The sequence below is a fragment of the Prosopis cineraria genome, unplaced genomic scaffold (assembly GCF_029017545.1).
Source record: "Prosopis cineraria cultivar Desert tree isolate PC_DT_omini unplaced genomic scaffold, ASM2901754v1 PC1, whole genome shotgun sequence".
Lineage (NCBI taxonomy): Eukaryota > Viridiplantae > Streptophyta > Magnoliopsida > Fabales > Fabaceae > Prosopis > Prosopis cineraria.
In genome coordinates, this window is record NW_026555332.1 from 41,318,997 (window position 1) to 41,344,935 (window position 25,939).

Sequence of the window (25,939 nt, forward strand, 5' to 3'; positions counted from 1 at the left end):
CATTTATTAATGATAACAGCAATATTATACCATTTTATGATATTAAAAGAAAACATCATACAAAAAACAAGTTTAAAATCAAATACTCGTAAACTTATAATTTAAGAGCAAATTATCAATTAACCTTTTATAAATTACACTTTCTCTGGTCTTATTAATAAGTCATTTTTTACCAACCTCATTAATACTAATACAATAAAAATATAAAAAATAAAAGTAAGTAAAATTTTAAATATAGCCCTCAAATAAAAACCTAAACAAATTACATAATTATTTTTTCTATCTCTCTTTCCTTGCTTTTCAACAATAGTTTTTAGGAATTTCAATTTAAAACAAAACAATTCCATCAACTAATATTTTATAAAGTGAATAAAATTGTGCTTCCAAAAGATGCCTCATATAGAGGACTAGAGGGAGTACATGACATACCACACTTGAGCTCTTCATTTCTCCATAAATCACCACTTAAGCACCTATTTTTTCTCGTTCCTCTCGCAGAACGCACAAGGGGATAATGCTAGTTTTGGATACCCCAGAACCAAAATTTTTTATAAGTACTACAAATGCTTGGGATATTAGTGCAAGGTGAAAGTTGTGTATAAATTGAGAACTGAATCGTTACAATTACAAGATGAACCCTGATGGGACGGGGATGGAGTTGAAGAATGATGGACGGAATGGATCTCGAATTTCCTAACACATTTAAAATCAATGAATAAATCATGAATGCATCAGACAATAAACATGACCAATTGGTCAACCGAACACCCATACACTTTCTAAGCTCATGCTGCCCACAAAACCTAAAATAGTGGAGAGACACAAAATGAAGCATTTCCTAGTTATCAAACTTTTTGGGTTGACGCCACTGTGCCAAACTCCGGGACAAAGAACTGAGGAATGACACTCTAGCAGGTAATCCTTTCTTGCCGTATAAATGTTTTCCTCCCAGTCTGTGAATACCGGATCCATATCCTTGCTTCTTTCAGTTTCTTCTATCTGCACAATATGCAAAATCATTTCGGTCCAGAAACAGTGCTGCAATAGTGCATAAACTCAACGGATAGTCTGAAGCTATTCATCAATAAACGTGGAATTTTTCCTTTTGGGTACATGGCAGAGTGAAGGATTGGGCCTAAAACCCCTTACATGCTAGACAAGCCCGATGACACCTAGTCTAGCACTTAAATATCATACAATTCTGCGTCTGCTAAAATAGTCAAGTCAGGAAAAAAATTGTTTACTGAACTAAAAAGAGCCTTGACAAACTTAAACTTACCTTGCTTATTTTTCCATCTTTCAAATGATACCAAATGCCAGACCAATTGATAGACTGTGAAAAAATGAGAACGAACAGCAGAGATAGGATATAGAAAATTATCCACCAGCATTGCAATGAACACTGCTCAGTAGATAAAAAAAAAATTACGTTTTGGGGGAAAATAAACTCATTACTTCGACAATCAGTAATCAGACAATTCACTTCCTTTGGTTATCTGGCATATTCTTACGAGAAACCAATTATAGGAAGCAAGCGAAAGTTGGGGTGCCTCTGGAGACAACATGTTGCAACAATTGAACTTCTATCCTTGTCAAATTCCACATTGAAAGAAGTTCTATTATAGTGCATATGGCTTGTAAGCTCACCAGTGACAACCCTGGGCATAGAAAATGCATCAAAAATACGAGATCGAAAATGTAAACTTCAAAACATAAAGTTTAACTTAACAGTGCATCTCTCCAACTTTTAATTTCTCCTTTACAAGTCTTGTCTGCCCTTCGTAAAATGTATAAGTTCAAATGCAACTATAGGGAGATGTAACAGTTGAAATTAAATTGTGTATATGATGTCAATGAATTGTTGGAACAAAATGATTCACCCAATACTTCACAGTATAATAGCTGACACGACTTTTTTTCTCTCTCCTTTTCTATAGATATTGTTCCACAAAATTGATATTACATAACAGTATGTACGTGTGAATATAAGGCCTCAGACTAGGTCAGGCTAATTATACAAAATCTCTACGAACTTCTGAGTCATTTGAAGATAACCCTCCAACATACAAAACTAGCAATGACCTCCCTTACACTTAATGTGCAAATAATTTCCTTACATTAGTCTACCGTATCCTAATGGAGTGTGATATGTCAGTAATGCTGAACTCTTACAAAAAGCTATTTTTTTGTGTAGATAACCCCCTCAACTTGCATTATGTGCATATAACCCCCCTAAACTTTACATCATGCACAAATAATTGCCGAACAATTCACATCCTGTTTGTGAAATAAACAACGAACTCATGACATTGGATTATGAACCACATTGGAATCTAGAGGTTTTCTATATATAAACTCAGTTATGCACAATTTAGCCAATAGTTCAATAGTAACCATCATTCGGCATCAGAATACTGACTCTGGCTACATTAAATCAAATTAATAACTATCTAGACTGCAAAAGTAGTGGGCTCACCAACAGAAGTGTGAGTCACTTCTTCGAGTGAGTATCCTTTAACATGAGATCTAAGTGCTGCCACAACATGAATTGTTGCCATAACATATGGTGCTACAAATCCCCATGACAGATAGCAGTGGGAAGTAAATAGTGCACGGTTCATCATCCAGTTCACTTTTGTTGTATACGACTCCAAAACAAAAGTCTGTTTCCTCAAATAATTCCAGTACCTGTACATTTTTTACCCAAACATTAAACATACAACTATAACAAACAAGATACAAAGGAATTTCCCACAAACATAGAGCATCACTCAGTTTGTCCACTGGACCAAACGGAATAGATAGTTTGAAATATTGTTTAAAACAAACAATAGGGATAATAAAACTTTTGGTCCTTTAAATTTGTCTCAATTATCAATTTGATCCTGAAATTTAATTTTTATCAATCAAATCCTTAACATTTATAATCATACACAATTAGTTCTTATAGTTTGAAAAGAAAATAACCCTGCTAGAACTGTGCAGTGGAATTATTCTGCTAAGGCATCACCATTGCCTCTAATTATCGCTAGCTGCTTTTTCATCATTGTGAGTCTCCTTCTCTGGTTATGTCTTCTATAATTGTGCATGTTCTCCTTCGCCATTTTTTCATCTTGGAAGTGGAGGCAAACTTAATGGATCAAATCAATAATTAAGGCAAACTTGAGGAACTTGATTGTTAAAATTATACTCTAAAAATCAAATTGACAATTGAAGCAAACTTGAGGGACCAAAGTTTCATCAACTCTAAACAATAATCACAAACCTTCCAAAACTAAGATCACTTGCAAGGGGGTGTGGAAAGACAGCAACTGGAGGAGACGTAATGAGCCTTTTGTGAGCCCCTGAAAGAGAAAACATAATAAACAACTAGAAACAAAATAAAACATATATAAGGACCTCTGCGTGATAAAACACGAAAATAATAAATAAGGACTAGCTTTAAACAATTAATTTATTGGAGAGAGTATCAAAGAAAAATAAGTGATAGTGAATGGAAGACCTATGCTAGTCCTTGGAAAAACCTAGAACTTAATTTAACTGATTTATTGATTATATTTAATCTAAAAGGTTAAAATTTTAATTTATTTTGAAGTAGGATTTAGATTATATTACCTTCATCCCAAATTATAAGACACTTTTGAGAGAGATTTGATGTCTCAAAATATAAGACACTTTGACAAAAATAAAGTTTCATTAATGACGCTTTTCCAATATTACCCTTCCTATATATTCTCTCTTTTTAATATTTTTTCACAAATAGAGTATTAAATGAAAAGCATCTTTGAAAATTTATATTTTTGTCTTGAAAAAGTAAAGGTGTAAAGTGCATTTAATGAGTTTTATTGATATATGTGATTTTATCTAAAAGTGTCCTCTAATTTGGGATGGAAAGAGTACTACATAGGATAAGCTTAATTACTATTTATTTTAAATAATTGCACCTAAGGCTCTATAAATAGCCCTAGGGTTTCCTCCATTGTTAGAACTTCTTGCCTTCAGAATATAATTTTGAGAATTTGCATTCACTCTATCCTCTCCCTCCTCCTCTCTAATTCTCCCTCCTTTATTTCTATCTCTCACTTCTTATGCTTCTCCCTCCTTTATTTCCTACCTGTCCCACGTCAATAAGTTTTCTGCAAAATGTGCGTGTATAATCAGCAGTAGTAGAGCCAAGACTATGAGCCAAGGGTTACAAGATAATTTAATTTAAAAACTAATATTTTTAAAGAATAATAATAATTACACTAGGACTAAAACTGTAATAACATAAGTAGATTGATCACCTTTTTCCTTTTGAAAAATTATATTGAACAAATTGATATAGTCTTTTACGTAAATATGTTCTTCATATCTTATCTCAATCATTAAAATATTACATATCTAATAAACTTTTAAGCCCAAATATTTTTTTTTAGTCTATGGAGTACAAAATTGTAAAATTTACATGCACTACTTGTAAGTTTTCCCAAAGTAAGGGGGTGTCACTACAACAAGGTTCCGCCACTGATAAACAGCATGCAAGAACAAGCCGGATTCTCTTAGACACTAAAATCATACGATAAAAGCCATCTATTTTTTGGTTACATCAGAAGAATTTAATCCTAGACCTCTGCCCCCACCACATCTTTACTATCTAAGTGAACCATAAGAAGCTAAAAAGCTTCCTTAAATCACTGATTTCAATGCACAATACTGATATAGTTGCATGATATAATGATATAAGTTTTTAAGACAACTTCTGAAAACAGAATGAAGGATATACCAGCTATAGCTGCAAGAGTCATATCATCAGAATATCCACCATCTCTAAGTCCTGAAACTACACCATATCTGTCTAGTCTAAAGTCATCAGCATGCATCTGCAGGCAATCTACATAGTTAGAACGCAAGTTCATTTAGGCAACACCCAAATTTTGTAAAAATTGTAGAAGTTACTTGCCATCATGCACCCTCCCCATAGAAAGAATGTTTTTCCACCAGTGGCAAAGCCCATTGAACAAGGCTGTTAATTAAAAAGAAAAAAGTTGAATGAGTATATTACATATAATAATATTAGCAACCATATTGAAAAAAATCTCATGCCCATCCCTTAAAAACTCATTATCATAACAACCTGCTACTAGCATACAGATGAAGCATCCAATAATCTAAAGACCACAGAAAAATTTGTTTAGCAAAACTTCATTTATATTGAACCACCAACAGGCTTGGACAAAAGGCAAATAAAAGAAGAAGATCTTATGCATAGATGCTGCAGAGTGTAGATATATACAGCAAGTGTCAGTGGTGTACCATATGGTATTCATAGATGCAGTAACTTCCTAGGCTTCCAGATGGCAAGTCAAGAGGGTATCCAGTTTGAATAAATATCTGTCGGAAATCAAAACAGTTTTGAACACAATCAGACACCAAAAATAAAGACCAAAATGGCAACAACAAAAAAGGTTTTATACCTCAGGGTTAGGTTTTATACCTCAGGGTTCTTTTCCATCTCAATAGTGAGTGCTCCTATAGACCCAGGATGCAGCCTAACATCATCATCCAAAAACAATACATACTTGCTGTCTTTATGCATTGTCTCCACTCCAACCTGTCCGTATGCAGACAGTATGAATTATTAACATGATTGATGAAACAATTCTGACATAGTTCACTTGAAAAGAAAAATAGCCCATCATTTTCCAGCAGTGAGCAAAAATCTATGACTACTCATTTAAACATGCATTTGCCAAGTATATAAAGGGAAAATATTTTGCAATAATTAGTCAATGAAAAAAACTAAAACAAATCATGTTTTTCATGTGCATAAATATGGACACTAATTATATGTAGGGTGGCAAGACTAAAGATCCCTATATGGCAAGGCCCTAATTCGCACTCAAGAAGACTACTAAATTGTAAATAAAGTAGTACATACCAATTGATTGTGAATTTTCTGACTGCAAGTTGTTGACAAACCAGCTACAACAATCTTAGCATCAACGTGATCCTGAACACAATTAACAGGCATCTCATATCCAAGTTGAAGAGTAACCGACAGGAGTATGTTTAAGTTTAAGCAAACCAGAAAAGAAGGCTTAAAACAGCAATAGAGAACTGCAAAGATACAAAAGGGGACAGGACTCATCCTCAAAGTTCTACTCTTCCAGAAATGCCAAGGGAGAGAATATTGGTGAGATGCCAAGGGGACAGAACCCATCCTCAAAGTTATACAAAAGATAGCAGAACATCAATTTTTTTACTAAGATTTACGAGGAAAATTTTGAGAAGAAAGCAATGATCAGTTTATACCTCAAATTCTGATATTAGTCGCGACACAGCATGATAAGCAGGATCCTCTGTACTTTCTACCACAAAAAGAAATTCTAGAGGGCCACCATAAAGAGATGTTATCTGCATTTGTAAAAGAGCATAACTACGTTGAACATAACTTTTCTATTAAAGGAGAGGCTTAAAAATAAGTCATAAAGATGCTATAACATTGGATGACAACCATACCTCAAGTATTGGATCAAAAATATATTCGAACACCACAATTAACAACTAAATGTTATAGATCAAAAATAATTTGAAAGAATATAGTGGATTTTTCTAAAAGTAAGAAAAAAACTGAGAGAACAAAAAGGGATGTAAAAAGAAAAAACAAATATAGGATTCACTTAGATGTCAAGCCATAACTTGGTGTTGGTAAAGAACCAATAAAGCACACATAAATACCCAAAAGGCTAAAATAAGGTTTTTTCATAAAGTTCCAGAGGGGCAAGTTTTATAAATTCTCACCTGGCTTCTCCAATTATGTAAATTGTGTTCACCAAACCCTTTTAGGGGCATAATCACTGTCACCCTTGGCAGATTGACTTGATTAGAGTGCTCGAGTTGATTTATGTCATGGTAAAGGAAAGCAAAGCTGTTCTTTTTCTGCATACAATCCTTCATTTGTTTTATCTCTCTGTTCCTGTAAGAATAAAAACAGATACTTTAAAGATCTCATTCATATCTAATTAAAATTTGATCCTTAACTTTGTTTTACATCAATGAAAATAGGTACCTGACATAAGAAGCAAAAGCCCACCCAATAGCAAGGACTAAGCAAATTACACATCCCTGAAGAGGAGACATTAAACTTAGGATTGAGTGACATGCTGTCATGGTATATATTTTGAGCAACGAAGGGGGAGAAATAAAATTAAAACTCTCATGCCACCTTATCCTCATTTAAACAATTATCATGCAAGGATGCAACTGAATGGTGAAAGTTACATTACCATACCATCGATGGTGGTAATATACAATGATAAAGTCTGTATCAGAAGCTGAATTTGCCACTGCTAATTCCATTTCATTCAATAAGTGGCATTTTCAAAAGTTGTTTTACGAGTCCTTACACTCTACATGAACCCTTAGAAACAACATTACACAGGAAATACAAGCACTTCAGGGCTAAAGCGATCCCAACAGCAATGTTAATATGCTATAGTGGAATCCTTTCTTATTAGGAAACTGGCAACATTTACAATGGGATGCACAGCATTCATGCGTGGCACCACATTAGATCAGTGAAGCCACCTATGCATCCTGAAGAGTGACATACAGTCCACAGAAGCTGGTTGTCACTTCACCTTCCATTCCTCAGCCAGAATGACTAAACCATCCTACTATATTGACAGCCAGCAGCTTGACATCCCTAAGCCTCAGAAGAGTAGCAGTTAATTTAAAAAAATTCCCTCAGAATCACAAGTGGAACTTCCCATCTCCAATATTTTGCTAGACATGAAGTGTATTATTCTCTTCATCAGGCGTTAAGACAAACAGAACTCTCAACTTTGAGGATCATGGATCTGAAATTTGAGAAATTTATAAGCTGCGCTCCAAGCTATAATTGCAACACTGATATTGCCGTTGCAGTAGTTTCTGGAGCCACATCAGGCACAAAGGCAGTCTGAAATGCCCATATTGATCAGCACTTTCCGGCAAGCACAATATCAGAATTTAAAATCGTATGTGAACATTGCATACAGGGAGAAACGTCTGCAAGCCGATACCCTAACCACACTATATTGGAGGACCAAATTTAAACACGTAATCACAAAAATGCAAAACAAATTCCTCGGAGGAAGTAGAGATTGTATACATAACGAAGACAAACTTTACGTTTAGAATAAGGGCAGCACTTATAGAGCCAAAGCGAAAACATTCGATCCTCTTTACGGCAGTAGCACAATTGACATCACTTTTCAGGAAAAACTTATGTTCCAGGCAATTTGCAAATGCCCCAGACTAAATTTTCTCATCCAAAAGATAATCATCTCTCGCAACCAGAATGAATCGCTATCGAACGTGAAGCCAAAGTTGTACTTGCCACTGAGACAGTGTGCATACGTCTCCCAAAACCCGCGATCGTCATAAAACAAAACACAAGCAAACTATCGAGTTCTGAATAGCGAAGAAACTATTTAGCAAAAAAGAAATAATAAATTTTCATTCAAGGGCTTTCAGCATCAACAAGCCCAGGAGACAACAGACAACAACCATTCTTTTAAAAAAAAATCATATAATTAGGAAAAATTACTCCAGCTCAGCTGAATCCCATCCCAAAGGAAGGACTTAAGCTCATTTGTTAAAATGATTCCTCGGAATTAAAACTTACAGTAGATACATTTGAGCACAAATAAAGGAACCAGGATCGAGAGAAGCCAGAAAAGAAAAAACAAAACGAGAGGAAAAACGTAACCTGGATCTGAAAGAAAACAGCGACCGGACTGCACAAGCCTCTGCTGAGAGAGAAGAGAAACAAATCGAAAGGCCCAAAGGAAGGCATTGTGACCCTTCTCTCTCAGTCTTTCTCCACTTGAACCCCCAAAATATATATATATATATATATATAATGTATATGTATATGTATAAAAGATTACGAGAATGCAGTTGCTTGGGGGAATGAAACTGAAATGGCGGAATCGTGAGGTGTCAGCCAGAGGGAAGGCGTGAAGGTTTCTCTCCCTCCGTCGCTCTCAGATGACCTTGCACAGCATTTGAGATGCGCAAGCGGGAGAGAACGAAGAAGAGTGTTTGGAAATGGAAAGAGATTGAGCGAGAGAGAGACCGCCTTATTTTATATTCCGAAACACTGTCTCTCCGACTTGACCGCACAATTTCTCTCCCTCGTTAAAATTAAATCTAAAAGTAAAATATATAAGAATAATTTAAAAATAAATTGTGTAATTTCTAATAGCAGAAAGTTAGTGAGAGAAACTCGGTTTGAGAATGAGCAAATTATTATGTAATGAAAATAAAGTGATGAGGCTCCAAAAGTAACAATCGGAGACCGTTTGGATTGGTGGTTATGTAATGCGGAGGGAAAGGACGCTAACAATGGGAGAGAGTAAGGTGTCCCGTGGGGATTCGATAATGAAAAGAAGCTTTTTTTGGAGGATCTGAATATTTCATTTTCTGCCAATGAATAAATAAATAATTAAAATAATAATGGCTCTTCGCAAATTCGGTGTTAGGATTGGGGCTACGGACAGCCTTGCACATGCCTTCTGTCTGTTTGGCAAATGCCTCCCTCAATCATCACTTCTTCTAGCCTAATTCCCCCCTCTCTCTCTCTCTCCCTTCTCTCTTGTTCTCAGCTGTCATCCTGATTATCGCATTTGATTCATGCTCTGTTTAAAGTTTAAACCTTTGTTTTTACTTGTTAGCATAACAAAATTATGACGAGTCTCACTGGAAAATGATAGACATGGCTATGTTTATTGAGACTAATCATATTAACGAAGGCCGGATTAACCCAACTAGTTGATCAGTTAACTATTAAACCAGCATACTGATTGACGTTAATAATAAGCCTGGTTTTCAGTACTTTGATACAAAAAGAATATTATTTATAAGAGAGGACATTTATTGAGTAGAATAGGAGCTTCAGGAGATGAGTAAGGGAATGAGATGGAGAAACGGCAGCACTTGACTGGCTAGAATAGAACGTCAGGAAGGTAGAATGTTAGGTGTGTCCGTTTGAAGGAAGAAAAGAGCAGAGCAATGGACATTTTAGAGCGGGAGGGAAGGGGGAGGAGAGAGAGAGTCAGAACGTGACAGTCAATAATGATGGAGTATAAGAAAGATCCGATACCATAATCTGGTTTTTAAGGAATGGCCATGTGCTTGTTGGGACCTAGAGGAAGCATCTTCTTGCCCCAGATTCCAGATACTCTTGTCATTTTGTTCCTAATTTCAAACATTAATGCTGGATTTTCTTTTTTCTTTTTCCCTGGTTGCAACATCTTGTGTCTTGTGTTGGGTATCATTTCCATTTTAGATAAATATTTAACATCTATGCACTTAGACTTGATAAAAACTAATTAAATTAGAAGAATTTTAAAAGTATCCACGGATTTAAAATTAAAAACTTATTCTAAAATTCTAACAAATCAATTGGTTAACTACTAAATTTCAGGAAAAACATTGAAGCTATAACTTTCTCAAAAGATGATAATGCTTTTTACATTAAAAAAAAATTGTATAGTAGGCTCTCAAATTTCAATGACAGTTTTTTTTTTTTTTGGTTGTCTTTGGAAGTACTGCAACTTTTAGATTTTTTTTCCACATACAATACTTGTAGAATTTAATCGGTAAATGTGATTTTTCTTACAATATTCTTCTGTTGTGGTGACATGAAAATTCAAATGCTTAAAATGTACTTCCTCCAAACTATATAATATTAAGCATTTTTTAAAATTTTTACTTAGTCTAAAATATAGAGCATTGGGTAACTTATAATTCTTTTTCATATACCCTTACTTCATTTGTTACTCTTTTTGAAAAAAACAATACATTAAATTTTAATTATCATCATTAAAGAACTTATATAGAGCATTTAATAAAGGTAAAATTGAAAAGAAGTAAATTTTTTAAAAAATTAAAGTTTCAATAACATTTTTTAAAAATTATAAATTAATTACTAATGTTTTATATTTTGATTCGGACAAATTAACCACTATATAATGAATTTCATCATTTTGGAGAATCCAGTTACATCAAAATTGGTAAAAGTTAACCCCACCCCAATACCTATAAAACTCCCTCCCTCCCCTACTTTCTTCCAAAAAAAAAAATACTCGCCTCCACATACATATTAAACATAACTCTCGTTTGCTTATTAAAAAAAATAGAATGGATTGCAAAAATAAAAATAAGATAATTAAAAAAATTTATAAGTATATTCATGAGATGGAGAAATAATTTAGTTCATAAGGTTAAAAATTATAACTTATGAAATTTTTATAAGATGTAATAATTCTCACATTTATAATATATATTAATAAATTTTATTATACTTATCATAAAAAAAGAGTGATTTATATTATCTTTGCTTCAATTTTTTCAATTTACTCCATTCTATATCATCATCGTGTAACCAAACGGGGACTTTTTTCTATCTCTTTTTTTCCCTTCTACTTTCACACACACACACACACACATATATATATAAGAAGAGACCAACAAAAAGTTTCGCCACCTAATGTAGCGTCGGCTCTTGCCAGCTATTTGCTTTCCTTCTTCTCATGGGATACTACTCACGTGGCCCCTCTTCCCATTTCCTTCTCCTCTTATCCATCCGCTCCTCTTGTCTCAGTTATAATCAAAACTTAACCTTTACCAAACAATAGTTACTATTCTTAAATTTGTAATAAAAATGTTTGATTTTTTAACTTTACTTCTCATAAAATTAATTATCATAATAAAATGTGTCTAAAAACTATAACTTAATGCAATCGAGTAGGAAAAATATTAAAAAAAAATTTAATCGCTACATCTTTGTCTTATATTTAAAATCAATGTTGATTTTAAAATTGTCTTATAACTATCCATCTTCACCTACCTGCCAGTCTTGTCTTCACTTCAAACCCCACGGTCTTCAAATGAAGAGAGGCAAATACTAAAGACTTTGTTTCGATCGAGTTTGAAATCCCAAGTAAATTTCGGTTGAAAAGGAAGCAACAAGGCAGGGACCAACTTGAATTGTACGTGAATATATGATGACCCCAAAAAGCAACACCACTTGCTGCATGCAAACAGGTGGGGTCCTGTGGGGATCATCTTTTTCTACCATGCTCTCTCTCCTTGACAGTGACTACTTCACAATTATTGCACAGGGAATTTCACTCTTTATACCTTCCTCCCATCTAAAGTTGAATTCTTTACCATTGATTAAAATCTTAACACTAACTAACATGTAGGTACTGTGTTTCCTCCATCGTTGATACTGTGCATGACAGGACATCTTGCTGCTTTGGTGCTCTGTTTCTTGCAACATGCGATCCTTAGCTTGAGAAGCAACAAAAATCTAAAACCATCGTATTGTATGTCTGCGTCTATCACGTCTCCTTCAGGACCTGCAATGCACCCTAAGCCTCAAAAGTTTAAATTCTAAAGTAAGGGTGTGTGGATAGCAGTTGAAATTGTTCCAATCAAAATCATGACTTTTATATACCGCCTTTTAGGTGAAAATCACTCTTAAGCCAAGACAAGTTGACTCAATTCATGGTGAAGATCCAAAGTCCTGTTCCATCCCGGTCTGACGAAATTCTAATTCCGTTTTCCTGGCAACCTCTTGACTAGCTTTATCTGGAAAGACTTTTTTTTTTTTTTTGTAAGAATAAAAGCTTTCTCTGATGACTAAGAATAAAAGTTTTCTACTGACGATAGAGATTAATTATCCTCCAAATACAGAAAGCAAAATGTAAATCTCTTAATTTTCACAATACACATTGTGTATTTATGATCTTAATTTTATTTTTTTTATAAAAACATGTTATTATTTTTGACAATATTATTTTTACTTTATTTCATTTTATAATAATAAACAATCCATAGTAACCACTAGTAGAGAAATAATAAATTGAACACTACTCGAGAACAATGAAGAATGTTTCCGGTACAATTTTTTTTAGCAATACACGGAAGATGAATAAGTTACACATTAGGTCACATTGAAGAACATCTTCAAATGAGAAATTTAGAAGCTAAATTACAGAATCATTGTCATATCCCCATGGATTACAAGAACATCTAAACTTCTGATGATTCAGAAAGAATCAATTCCCAAATTCTGGGAAATCATTGGCGGAGCACTTCTAAACATGATCTTCTGAGGATTCAGAAGTAATGGATTCCCTCACTTTGGGGTATTTATCAGGCAATTTAAACAGAGCATCATCACCTGCAGATCCTTGAAATGCAAGCCCTAAGGCGAATCCTAATGCTCGTGCCACAGGAACTGCAACTGCATTACCGACTTGAATGTACCTAAAAACAACACCAACACGGTTTGCTCTCCATCATTGTTATGGTACTTCAGTTACAATATTCAAATGCCAGGTAATTTTTAACAAGTGAATTATTCAGATTTAGATATCACGAGACAGTCACCTCTCTTTGACGGGCCCATAGAGTTGATAGTAATCTGGGAAACCTTGAAGTCTTGCATTTTCACGAACTGTCAGCACCCTATCTTGTTCCGGGTGTAGAATTGCCTATTGAAAACAAAGAGTTCTACATTGTAACATTCCTAAGGCGAAAGAGAGAACCCCCCCCCCCCTTTTCTTTTTTAAGGGTAATTGAGTATTCATGAAATTGAACTGGACACTGTGTACTGCCAGCATACTTGATTATGTGGCTCTGCTCTTGTCACAACAGTTGGTATAGTCTCATCCCACCATAATCTTGCAAATGGTCTAAGCAAACCCGAAAAAAAAAAAAAATCTTCGTCAATGTTTTGGAAAACCTGGAATTTTCTACATTCAGTCAAAAATAAGAACCATAAGGCTAAATCCAATATCATCATAAGGATTACTTGGATGAAGAACCATTAATAAAGGACATGGCATAATCTGGTACCTATGGCAACAATTCAAGAAAAAAAATACAGGTCACACGTTATAGATTACAGAATAAAGGTCATAGGAAAATTGATGAATGGATAAAAACAAAAGTTTCATTACCAATGGCTTTCCTGATTCTAAATACACACGATCTACATTAGGGTCCCATTCAACCCTGTTATCTTCTCGCACACGTACACCAGGCAAGTCCCTGAAATTTGCACCCTAGTTGCAACAAATAATCAATACTGAAAATTAATCTTATAATTCTTTGCAATAACACCATTTTCCTTGAAACAATTATGTCTATTTGATAAACAAGAACCTTTCTTTTAGGGATCTGACACACACGTTGATAATCATCCTTATTTAATTCAAGTGGACGATGATCATGTATCATCTTTATTGATTTTGAATTCTCTGGAATACCTAACATTTCTGCAAAATACACATCTTAATTTGGCGACTGCATATAACAACAGAGTGAAAAAAACGTCATGGGCATAGGTGCCATATAAATTCTATCCATAAACGAATAACTATAACCATTTAATGTATTATTACCACTTCTGCTTAATCTAATAAACCGCTGAAACTCCGTCTGGGGAGGTTTGCTATAGGGTATTTCATCACGGCTTTCATTGTTTTCAACCTGAAAAACTTGTAAAATGGCATCAAATTACAAGCGAACCATCAAACAGTCATTACAAAACAACAAACAGAATAGTAAACCATACAGGAGGCAGATCAGAGATTGAATCCTGTAACAAGAGCTTCTTCTGCAACTGGACATCTTCTCCTGAGTCATGACCAACAAGACTTGTCTGCATATGATATGTCATTCAATGAATTACCTCAATTACAAGGTGCAAGTCCAAACAGGTAAGAAAAGGTTGTAAATGTTTCCTGGATTTACAGTTACCTCAAACTCTAAAGGAATGACGCCCCTCACTACAACATCATGAGTTGGAAGTGGGAACTGAGGAAGCTTCTGCACCAAGTCAACAAACAGCAATTAACATGAACTTCAAGACAAAACAACACACATTACTAATGTACCTCAAAAGGACGGGCCCCCCAAAGAAAAACACGAAGGCGAAACTGGGGGAGACCATAGGCACCCGCAGCCATTATTCCCATACGACTTTGATAGTTCATCTGAAGCAACCGACCCAATGCATACCTCCCAAGAAATCCATTAGCAAACTTTACAATATCAACAACATTTTCCATCAATACAAACTTGGGCTTCAAGTATTGTACAATGTCCATGAATACAATAAGTTGCTTATTTTTTTCATCACTCAAAGGGCTTTCTTTGTTCCGAAAGCGGTTAAAACCACTAATGCCTTGGCATGGAGGTCCGCCGCATATCACATCAACATCTCCCTAAATGTCAAATGTGATGGTAGAAAAGTCAAAGACTGAACAATAACACCAGCTTCTTCATTTGTACAATTCAAGCCAAACTTACTGGCAAAGGTAAGATCTTCTTGTTGAATCCTTCAGTGACAAATTCCTTTATAGTTTTCTTGCAATTACTGTAGTCAAGCCGATACTTAAATAAGTGATGTTTGGAATATCTAAACCACGGAAGCACCAAAAAGAAGAAGAAGAAGAAGTAGTAGTAGTAGTAGTAAAACCCATTATATCAAAAATGTTCCCAATGCAGCATTGCAAGGCTTGCCTAAAAGTCAAACCTTTTTATGCCAAATGTTGTTCAGAACGATTTCTTAATTATTGGGCAGCTAAAATTACTTACTCAAACAAAAGTGCATCAACACATGAAGCCACTTTTTGGTCTTACAGTTCAACTCACCATCCTATATAAGCTATGCCAATTTATAAGTTTAAATAAGCTATATTCAACAATTCAAAAATTGGATGGATAGGAGTGGGAGTGCAACCATTCAGTCTAACCATACATGATATGTGGGAATTAGGAGTAATAGGGGAATTAATGATATAAGGGTAGTTTGGGTATTTAGTATATTCTCTATAAATAAGTCTCTAAGTTGTAATGGATGGGTATGGATGGAATTAATCTTTCTTCTTTTGGTCTTCCATAATGCTTGCAATGACATTGTCCAATTTCAAGGCATCGACATTCCTTGTCTCAATCAATTCACCCATCATCTCCTCATCAACAAGGGTGAGTGTTGAATCCACACCAATCTCATTGATAACTGGCTTGTCTATGTTTTTCTCTTTCATGTTGAATGCTCGCTGCTGTGAGCACTCATTCACTATTGTAGTAAAGGCAGATGTAATCATCAATGGGTGAAAGAGCTGGTTGATAAGCATAAAGAGCTTAGCTAACATTTCAGTCATAAGTTGAGACATAGTTTGCTTAATCTCAATGAAATTGTGATTCTGCTAGTTGTGTTGGAGCAAGGCCAATTGCATCTCCAAACAACATTCGAGGGTACCAATATGTTCATTGGATCGGCTCTCCGACAAAGCCATAGCTGGAGAGGAGACTCTGATACCTTTGATAGAGGTAGAAGAGAAAGAGGGAGAGAGAGGATTGGCAGGAGGAGAATAGAGAGAAAGAGAATAATTCCATTCATACCCATCCAATACAACCTAGAGACCTATTTATAGAGAATATACTAAATACCCAAACTACCCTTATATCCCTAATTCCCCTATTACTCCTAATTCCCACGTATCAATACATATATCAGATGCCTTCAAATTTGGACTACATTGTTTTACTGGATTGAACTGCAATGATGCACTGCATACATTTACATGAATAATTACGTACAGCATGTGACATAATTTTAGGATAATTCACATTTTCCCTCTCACCTTAGACCCTCAACTGGCTCCCAAGTGTCTTCATCAGAACCATAACCCTTCCAGCTGACCTATACGAACATGTACAAAACCCAAAAAAAAAAAAGAAAAAATCAACTTCAGTAGTAAAAGAGAATGAAAGTAGGGGGACAGTATAGATTTAATCATTTGAAAAACAAAATACAAGGTAAACAGACCTTAAAGTATAAACCCTGCTCTTTTTTGTTGTTTGGATCACCATAGCATATAGCAAGCACTTTAGAAACTTCAAACACCTCTTCATTCTCCCCATCACTTTCATTTTCTTCAGTGTCAGTATCATCATCTTCTTCTGCTGCTGCTCCAAAGAGATCATCATACTGTTGAGGTGCATTGCTTTTTAACAAAGAAAAATAATTACATAGTTTCTCCCACTCCTTCAATAATGATAGGAAGTTTTCAGCCATTTCATTTCTAACCTGGTTTGCAAGGTAGTGAGGTGTAAAATTTAGCATACAGAACATCATGGCAAAATACCAGTTACAGCTAATAAGTGAATGCATGTATAAAACAAAACAAATAAATAATGATAGGGCTAAAGTATATTTTTGATCATCTAACTTTATATAAGGTTTCAATTTGATCCCTTAATTGTAACTGTGTTAGTTTCAAATGATTATAACCCCACCTAATAGGATAAAGGCTTGTTGTTGTTGTTGTTGTATTGTTATTTAAAAAAAAAATTAAACTTAGCATGTGTTTGGTTCTCAGTTTACATTTGTCAAAAGTTCATTTGGAGAATCCAACTATTTGTTGGATTTGATAAAAACACATATCAAACGTAACTTGAATGTACTTTTGAAGGTTACCCAAACGAGCCTTCAATATATCAATATTTGAGAATGTTTTATTAATATTTAAAAGTTCAATGTAAACATTTTTGGTGATAAAACTAAAGATGTTAGGGTTGAAAGACTAAAAATACACTTTATAAAATTAAAAAACCAAAATGAAACATTATGTAAAGGTAAAGGATTAAATATATACTTTAGCCATCATGATAGATACCTCTGTTTCAGGATGGTTAATTTTTAGTGCTTGACAAGCATATTTATTTAGGTCCACAGCCCATTTCTGTTGAAAATGAGAAGATAATATCAAGTCAAAGTTAAGGAAATAAAAATATAAATGTATGTTGACTTCCTTAGTGAAGAGATGACTCACAGTTACAATGTTCAAACCAGACAAAACTCCACCGAGACATAAACCAGTTGACATTGCACCACAACCTGAATATAAATCTAGTAATTTGACCTCTCGTTCTTTATGTTCTTCAACATGAGAAACTTCTTCAAGCATAGAGTTATGCTCAGATCTTCCTTTTACATCAACTTCAGAAGATATGGTGGATGATGTCTCACTAGCAGTTTCCCTAGTCTCTGAATTAATTCACCAGTTATGAGAAGCAACCTCAATTGAACATTTACAAAGAAAAGGGTACAGATAAGACAATAACCTGATGGCAAGTTAACAAATGTGGAGTATGGCAGAAGATACAGTGTATCACAGTAATAATCACAAGGCGGAATCAATTTCATCTTAGCATCCAAATCCATCTGTAAATGAGCACGCAAGTAGAAGGAAAAAAAAATTACCATGTACAAGAACACAACTTCAAAAAGAGAAGAGAGCAAAAGGAAAGAAAACGTGCAATTTGATGGTGTACATTTAGTGGTATTCTAGCAATGTCTAGCGTTTCAACAAGACAGTCAAGAGGATTATCATCTCGAATTTCTGAAAAGAAAACTCGCTTTTTATCTATAAGATCTCCAAGGTTCTTGAGAACCTGGAAAAGTAGGAGGAAACAAACAGAATTAGTAAACTGGCATGCATCACCGTAGTTTTTAGATTCATATATGATGAGAACAAAAATATGTCTTACAGTGTCTTCTGCCCTATAATACCATTGTGCTGTGAAGTACAAAGTGCCGTCAACAGATTCAAACATTTCAACTATTTTACAAATATAATTTGGCTTCCCATCTTCACCCTACAATGAACATGTATAAATTACATCATAACAATGTTAGCCATAAAAAATTTATAAGGCACACCATGTAGAAACAAATTGAATTATACATTGAATTCCACAACATCTACTTATGCAACATAAAAGCAAACAAGTGAAAGTCCACATATAGAAAATCCCCTGCATTTCATGTGCGATCAAGTTGAGGCTTGAAAGGTCTGCCTATAATATCCCATGGTAATGTTCATTCCTTTGATCCATAGTATATCTCAACAACAAAGCAGAAACTAAGACATGACAAAAAATATGAGATTGGTTGAAATCTTTTATGATAAATTGTTACAATGTCTGCAAGGATAGGCAAGCAGAGACTACAAAATTGGAAGAGCAAATATGAGAATGTTGAAATAGATGTACAAGTATACCAAAAAAAAAAGATAAAATTCAAAATGGACAAATATGAAAAAAGTGGACATGACATCTATTGAGGGGAAAATGATAAACAATCGTTTGAGATAACTTGAACATACACATAGAAAGCTATGGGAGGCACCAATGAGGAAAATGAAACAAATAATCTTGAACCCTATAAAAAAGAGTAGAGGAAAACTAAAAATAATACTTATAAAAATTATTGAACAAAATTTGTTAGTTCATAATATTCCTAAAAGCTTGATTGATGATAAAACACAACAATATCGTACAATCCATATAACCAACTCCCCTTAGTTGGATATGACTTTTGTTGTTTGCAAGGATAGGCTGGATTGGCAAAATAAACTTGCATAAGGACCTCCGGATCCATGCATAGTAAAGATCCTTTTTTGATAAATGTTCACTAATTGCAATGTATCCTGCGTTGGAGTTGGAACAAATTTTCTAACTCCTAATTTTTATCAACCAAAAAAGCAGCCACTGCCCACTACAATATAGCATCCCTAACTAAAGTTGATTAGAATCAAACTTACAAGTCATCTATGTCATAGTCACAAATTCCTTCGATCTGACAAAAGTAATTGAAGCACTTATGTTACCGCTTATCTCTATAATGAATTATATTTATTTTAACTCACTCACTTTCACATGAGCATCATCGTTTAGCTTGTAATCAATACAACCATCTACTTCTGCTTGTGTGTAGTGTCGTTGAGCTTGAATAATCTCCTCGTCATCATTACTGTGCATAAGACGTTAGTCAAAACATGATTGCAACAACTATTTGAATGTTATCATCACACTAAAAAGGAACTCTACTCAACGTTGGAAGTAACACCAAAATTAGCAAATCAATGTCTACAAGCATGCAGTCCAAGGTTAACTTACTTGATAGCATTTGATCCAACAGATTGCCTCTTTTTCTGAAAATGAAAATAAGAATTTTATATTCAAATTAAAATTGACAGTGGTGGAAACTAAAGATACATCAGGAAAATTCGTCTGAGATAATGTGTGTGTGTTGCTTGCAAATTATTGCTTTGAAACAGATCTCGTTCATATTCTGTAGTAAAACCCTGCAAATAGCCTTATGGCTTACTCAATTGTCAGACTTAACCACTTCACCATCACAAGAAATCTAAATCAACCAAAATTACACAAAAAACATTTAACAACTTACAATGCACACATAATCCGAGTATTTGTAACTAGTTGGGATCCTCTCAATTTAGAGGTCGGTGGAGTTGAAGTTGTATGGGATATAGGATTAATGATAGAGTGTAAGTTTGATTAATTTAAAAAGAAAAAAGAAAAATGACCGCGTCGCAACACAACAGAAGAGAAATATTTCCACAAAAGAATAGGGTTTACTTTCTCAGTTAATTGCCTTGCCTCAATAACTTAGACAAAGGGTATATAAACGTACATTAGGTGATCCTCTTGCAGCTAGCTATATTAGCGACAAACCAAACTTCAGTCTATCTCAATACGAACGCATAACAATGGTGGAGACACCTCAGGATGCACCATTTATGATCTTATCCCTAACATATTTGCAGCTTGCAAGATTTTGGGTACTACGCACCTTTAAGGGTGCATAATTTTCCGATGGCGAAGCCAACATTCAAGTTCAAAGGTACTCATATAATATGAATTCCATACAATGCTGCATTATTCACAAATCAGAGTACGGCTTACCGCAAATAGCATGCAAAACACTTGCACACTATCTAATCGTGCTCTCACTAACAATGGTAGCTTTTATAATTCACAAGTGTTAAATATTTTGGAGTAATTATTTAAATTGATGATGCAATTGGTGAAAATATTGTTCTGAGTGATTCAAATGAAAGGTGATAAAAGTTACTTGTAATTGAAAAGTACCTGATAAACTGAAAGAACTACTATAAATCCAGTCATATTATGTAATAATAAATATTAAACTTTAAAGGGATAATAAGAATATAAAATTAAAATAGTAAAGATAAAAATATTAAAATGAATATACAGACAAACAAGAAAAGACAAAATCTATAATGAACAAATATGAAAAAATAGTAAATATGATATCTATTGAGAGAAAAATGATAGAAAATCATTTAAAATAATTTGGATGTATATAAAAAAAAGATATAGGAGGTGCCAATAAGAGAGTAAAATAAATAATCTTAAACCTTGTGAAAATAAGGAGAAGTAAAGAAAGAATAAAGAAAACAATCAAACAAATCATGAATCAATGTATGTGCCAAAAGATCAATAGGAGTTAAATATGATTTCATATGCTACATGTAGGTGGCATATTACTTGCAACCAATTATATGAAAAACAAGCCCACGCATTCTAGGATTATCACAAGAAACTCTTATCAATAAGATTCTAAAAAGATTTAATATGAAAGATTGTTCATTGAGTGCGTCATCCATTGTAGAAGGTAACAACTTCAATTTGATCAAGTGCTCAAAGAATGAGTTAGAAAAGAAACAAATCCATGACATTCAGTAGGTTTATGCATGCTCAAGTTTGCACAAAACCTAACATTGTATGTATACCGTACCTGTATCAAAGTAATCACAGGATGGAGCATAAAGAGTGGTAAAAAAAGTTATAAAATATCTGAATACCAAAGAATGCACGTTGATGGACAGGAAAATCGAAAACTGAGGTAGTCAACTACCCAAATTTGGAGTTTCCAATATCTAATTACATTTTTATGCCACTTTCAAACCTATGCCTTGGATAAACGCAAAGTAGATTTCGATTGCAACTTTTACCGTGGAAAATGAATTCATCTCTTATTTTGAGACAACTTTACATGATGTATAACTTATGAATTTTATATTTGATGATGTTTAATTCTAGACTTAGAATTATTGATTCCACCTCTAAGCCCTTGAGAATATATCGTGACAACTAGATTGTAGCTTTTCACGCGGGGAACAATAAAGGCAGAAGTTGAATTAAACATATCAACATTAAGTATTTATGCATTCAAAAATGTGTCATGATTTTTCATTGAATCTATAAAGCAATAACTTGACGATAGCAGATCTTCTAACAAAAGGCATGCCTCCAACTAGTTTTAAAAATAATATAGCTAAATTGTTAGTCGGTTCCATGCTATGCCTTTTATGTAAATATTGAATATCATTTATAATAAATCTTTTACTTTGTTTAAAGTTTCCTCCCATTTATTTGACTAGTCAAACAAGTCAAACATGCATCAATGCGATTCCTGCGCCACATCTTGCAATTTAAATTGCAAATATGAATGCTCAAATTTGCTCCATCATGGAATAAAATGGACCTACTCCATTTTTGAAGCTTCTTTGACGAGAAGCTCCTTCATTTTGCTATACATAGGGTATCCCTGAGTTGTGTTTCTCCAAGCAAGGCAAGAGCATAATGCATACCCACCATGACGAGAGAAACTCCCTTTGGTGAAAAATAAAAAGCTTCAAATGCAGCAATGGCTAGAGTATGAAGCACGGATATTTCAAAAGTATAAACATATCAATATAATACGATATTTGTAGGAAACTTCAGTATACATATTCTACATTCTAACACTCGTAGTATAATTTTTTTTAATATTTTTTACTATATCACTTAAAAATTTGAAAAAATACTTAATGTTTTAGTTGATTGTTATGAATATCCTTATATTATTTCAAAAATTCTTATTTAAAAATCAAAATACCTATATCTATATCATAAAATGTTGAAATATATATTATAAATATCCATGTACCCATCCCCTAAAATTTTGAAAATTTACCGTATCACCATATCATGCTATATCGTATAGATATTTGTACCCATATCTTTGCAACTTAGGATGGAGGTATAAATTCTTCCACAGGTTTACAACCATTGAAGAGAACTCAATGATATGTGCTCAAATCAAAGGGAAAAATTTAAAGTAAGAGAATAAGATAATAACATAACAACTTAAGTGATAATATTTGATTTTAAAAATAACACTTGGGTAAATGAAATTCTAAGGTGTCTCTTTTCTTCAGAGAAAGGGTATATCCATTAAAACATAAAGGCGCAAAAACAAAGCAAAACAACAGCCCAAATAATACCAAATGAAAACAAGAGGGGAATGGAAAGGATTGGGGGAAAAAAAAGACACAGCACAGACATCCCCTAATCCGGCAAAAGCCAGAGAGGGAGACGCCATGACACTTGCTCGCAGGACAATAGCCAAACCCCCACCGTCTTTTATTGATAATTCTTTAGTGAGCCAGATATTGGACTGTTGAGATCTTAGGAATCTCTACTTTTGAAGAGTTCATTCGATGCTTTGAGTTCTCCCTGGAGTTCAACAGTACTGGTTCAATATAACAGATACCTAGCTAGATTCATTTATTCTACTATAATAAAATCAAGCGGAAGGGGGAATAGATTGAATATAGTTATCCTAAATTGAAGAGTACTGGAGATTGGAATAAAAGCCTTGGTGATGAAAACATTTTGTTTTTGTTTGCTAAATCTAGCTTCCTGAGGGCTGCTTGCATTAACGCGTTGGGGGAGACATCATAAACCTAGTTTATCTTTTTTTTTTTCCCCAACAAACGAAGCAGAGTAAGTGGTACATAAAGGTGAATCTGAAAAACAATTCTTCAAGACAAATTATCAGTTTCACGAAAATGAAAATACCTTTACGGTTAAAAATAGGAAACTTTATATGAAAAAAAAGAAAAAAGAAAATACCTTATCCTTGCCCTGGTACCGATGGGGCCAGCGTTGCCTTGCTTCCTGGTCGGGAACTGGTTCTCCGAGAAATCTCGCAGTAGGCTCATCAGCAGTAGCACGGGTCTTTGAAGAAGGAAGCAGCTTGTCTGCCTCACGCTCCAGCTCCTCTGTCTTCTTGAACTTCTTGGAAGACTTGCCAGAGGCTGAAGCAGAACCGGTGTTGGACTCTGTTCCGCGCTTGCTCGGCATGGCTGATGCACCGTAGGGGTAGATCGCGGCGGAGGAGAGAAGCAGGGTTGTATTCTGGCCACCACCACGACAAGCAGATCAGAAGGATTCTTATGTAAATGATGAATGCATATAGAAAGTGAGAGAATGGAAGAATGATAAAGGCATTTATAGAAGGCGCTGAATTTGAAGATTGTGGTAGGAGGGCGGGAAGGCAAAATTTAAGGGATGTTGACTTTAATGACCTCGTGAACGTTAGGGCTTCCGGCGTGTTTGGTTGTGGCCCAAACTAGTGAGACACAGTTTTATGATATCTCTGTCCGCCGTTGATTAAGGGGCAGAATTACAAACTTATATCGTATAAAAATGTAAAGTATTTTTAATTAAATTTTATTTTTTAATAAAAGAATTATTTATTTTTTAATTAATTTTATTTTTTTATATTATTTTTATTAAACATTTTACAATAAATATAAAGTTATTATCAATATAAGTATTTTTTTAAAAAAAAACAATAATTACACCTTAAAATATTAAAAATCCCTTATATTTTTTAATGTAGGGAGTAAATAATTTTTTTTCATTCAATGTCTGATCCAAAAAAATTCATCCAATGTATTTAAAATATTTTAAATTTTGTCAAAAAAAATAAATTATTTGTATCAATATAACAACTGAAACTCATTTGCAATATAGATTTTTTGTAAAATATGTGAAATTTTAAATCGCTTGTCACGGACTAATGGATTTGAGTGCCTAGTTATGTCAGGCAGAAAAGGACACAGGAAAAATGAGACACCTGAGATATATAAACTTCCCAGTGTTTTGCTTGGGAAGTAATTTCCCAAATTCCATGTGAAATGCTGAAATTGGGCTTCACACTTCTCGAGAACTTATACTTATTTTTCAATCAAACGGTATTTACTTTTCATAAAGTTTTATTTCCTTCCAAACATCCCCCATGCTAGTGTGTGTGAGCGCAAACAGCGCGTTGTAAGGATTCTATTCAATTTCAACGAGAGAGTCAATAGCGTATGTAACAAAAGGAGGATGAATCTCATGTGTTTTTCAAATCCGTGAGTTATTATCTTTTTTTCTTTTTTTGATGTATAACTTATAGGTGTAGGAATTCAATTTGTATATATTATTAATTTCGATCACGAATTTAGAGAAAATGCCTCCTCCTCTTGGTTTTTTTTTTTTTGGTGCTAATTTCCTAAAATGGTAAGAAGCCTGGTGCAATGTATGAGAGTCTGGAAATATGAGCGCATGTTTCAAAAAAGAGACAATGAGCATTAACTGTCTAAGAAATGATATTTTAATAATAATTGATAAATAAATGTGTGAATTGATTTCAGCTGAGGTTGAAACGTGAACTTGTTAATGAGACTAAGTACTAATGCAAGAGATAAAATAATAATAAATAAACGAAATATGGTTAGTCTCGTGTGGTTTCATTTACCTGCATCATTATCTTCTTCTCTGAATGCATAACTTTCAATTGTAGAAATTCTATTTTGCGTCTATTATTAATCTTTACTATGAATTAAGAGAAAAAAAAATTTACCACATTGCAAAACAACGAGAGGCCCTATGCAAAGCATAAAGGCATAGAACATGAGCGCATATTTCAAAAATTTAAATCAGTAAGCATTAGTTGTATAAGAAATGATATTTTAATAATAATTGATCAAAACATGTGCAAATTGATCTCAATTGTTAGAATGTGATAAGCATGCCAACTTGTTAAGGGAACTCATACACAATACGCATACGAGAGATGGAAAATAATAAATAAATACGAGTAAATAAATAAAATACAGTGAATCTTGCGCGTGGTTTCATTTCTGTGTGCCATTATCTCTTTTCTATGAATGCATAGCTTTTA

General features: G+C 34.0%; 2 protein-coding genes across 5 annotated transcripts; both read right to left on the reverse strand.

Moving 5' to 3' along the window:
- Positions 1-1,276: 1,276 nt before the first annotated feature.
- On the reverse strand, positions 1,277-9,173 carry LOC129321930 (uncharacterized). Of its 2 annotated transcripts, none has more exons than XM_054967924.1 (13): positions 8,735-9,163; positions 7,052-7,107; positions 6,784-6,958; positions 6,295-6,396; positions 5,921-5,992; positions 5,477-5,593; positions 5,296-5,373; positions 4,943-5,005; positions 4,766-4,862; positions 3,266-3,344; positions 2,477-2,688; positions 1,510-1,658; positions 1,277-1,401 (listed from the first exon to the last, which is right to left on the reverse strand). In XM_054967924.1, exons 1-12 carry the CDS (start codon positions 8,819-8,821, stop codon positions 1,522-1,524), a joined length of 1,275 nt encoding a protein of 424 aa, XP_054823899.1. In that variant the 5' UTR covers positions 8,822-9,163; the 3' UTR covers positions 1,277-1,401; positions 1,510-1,521. The 2 variants fall into 2 exon arrangements, with proteins under 2 accessions (XP_054823899.1, XP_054823907.1); XM_054967932.1 differs by having other exon boundaries at positions 1,280-1,402; positions 1,507-1,658; positions 8,735-9,173.
- Positions 9,174-12,894: 3,721 nt separating this feature from the next.
- LOC129319526 (DNA (cytosine-5)-methyltransferase CMT3) lies at positions 12,895-24,195 on the reverse strand. 3 transcript variants are annotated; one of them, XM_054964660.1, is made up of 21 exons: positions 23,842-24,195; positions 20,014-20,048; positions 19,768-19,867; positions 18,604-18,711; positions 18,388-18,507; positions 18,178-18,277; positions 17,886-18,100; positions 17,730-17,795; positions 16,880-17,140; positions 16,695-16,753; positions 15,355-15,421; positions 14,940-15,269; positions 14,803-14,871; positions 14,618-14,704; positions 14,445-14,532; positions 14,206-14,318; positions 14,001-14,105; positions 13,853-13,896; positions 13,664-13,733; positions 13,429-13,532; positions 12,895-13,305 (listed from the first exon to the last, which is right to left on the reverse strand). In XM_054964660.1, the coding sequence occupies exons 1-21, from the start codon at positions 24,070-24,072 to the stop codon at positions 13,134-13,136; spliced, it is 2,544 nt and encodes an 847-aa protein (XP_054820635.1). In that variant the 5' UTR covers positions 24,073-24,195; the 3' UTR covers positions 12,895-13,133. The 3 variants fall into 3 exon arrangements, with proteins under 3 accessions (XP_054820635.1, XP_054820687.1, XP_054820739.1); XM_054964712.1 differs by lacking the exon at positions 23,842-24,195 and adding an exon at positions 20,711-20,764; XM_054964764.1 differs by lacking the exon at positions 23,842-24,195 and adding an exon at positions 20,552-20,670.
- Positions 24,196-25,939: the final 1,744 nt, after the last annotated feature.

Bases quoted from the DNA above. Each gene is read 5' to 3' on its own strand.
- LOC129319526 (XM_054964660.1), bottom strand. From the start codon at position 24,072: ATGCCGAGCAAGCGCGGAACAGAGTCCAACACCGGTTCTGCTTCAGCC. The intron at 14,705-14,802 runs GTAACTGTAAAT...TATCATATGCAG, and splicing joins TCATTCCTTTAGAGTTTGAG to ACAAGTCTTGTTGGTCATGA. The intron at 13,533-13,663 runs GTATGCTGGCAG...TGTTTTCAATAG, and splicing joins GAGCAGAGCCACATAATCAA to GCAATTCTACACCCGGAACA.
- LOC129321930 (XM_054967924.1), bottom strand. From the start codon at position 8,821: ATGCCTTCCTTTGGGCCTTTCGATTTGTTTCTCTTCTCTCTCAGCAGA. The intron at 5,993-6,294 runs GTATAAACTGAT...AATTGTGTTCAG, and splicing joins GACTAATATCAGAATTTGAG to GATCACGTTGATGCTAAGAT. The intron at 5,006-5,295 runs GTACACCACTGA...TTTAATTAACAG, and splicing joins GCATCTATGAATACCATATG to CCTTGTTCAATGGGCTTTGC.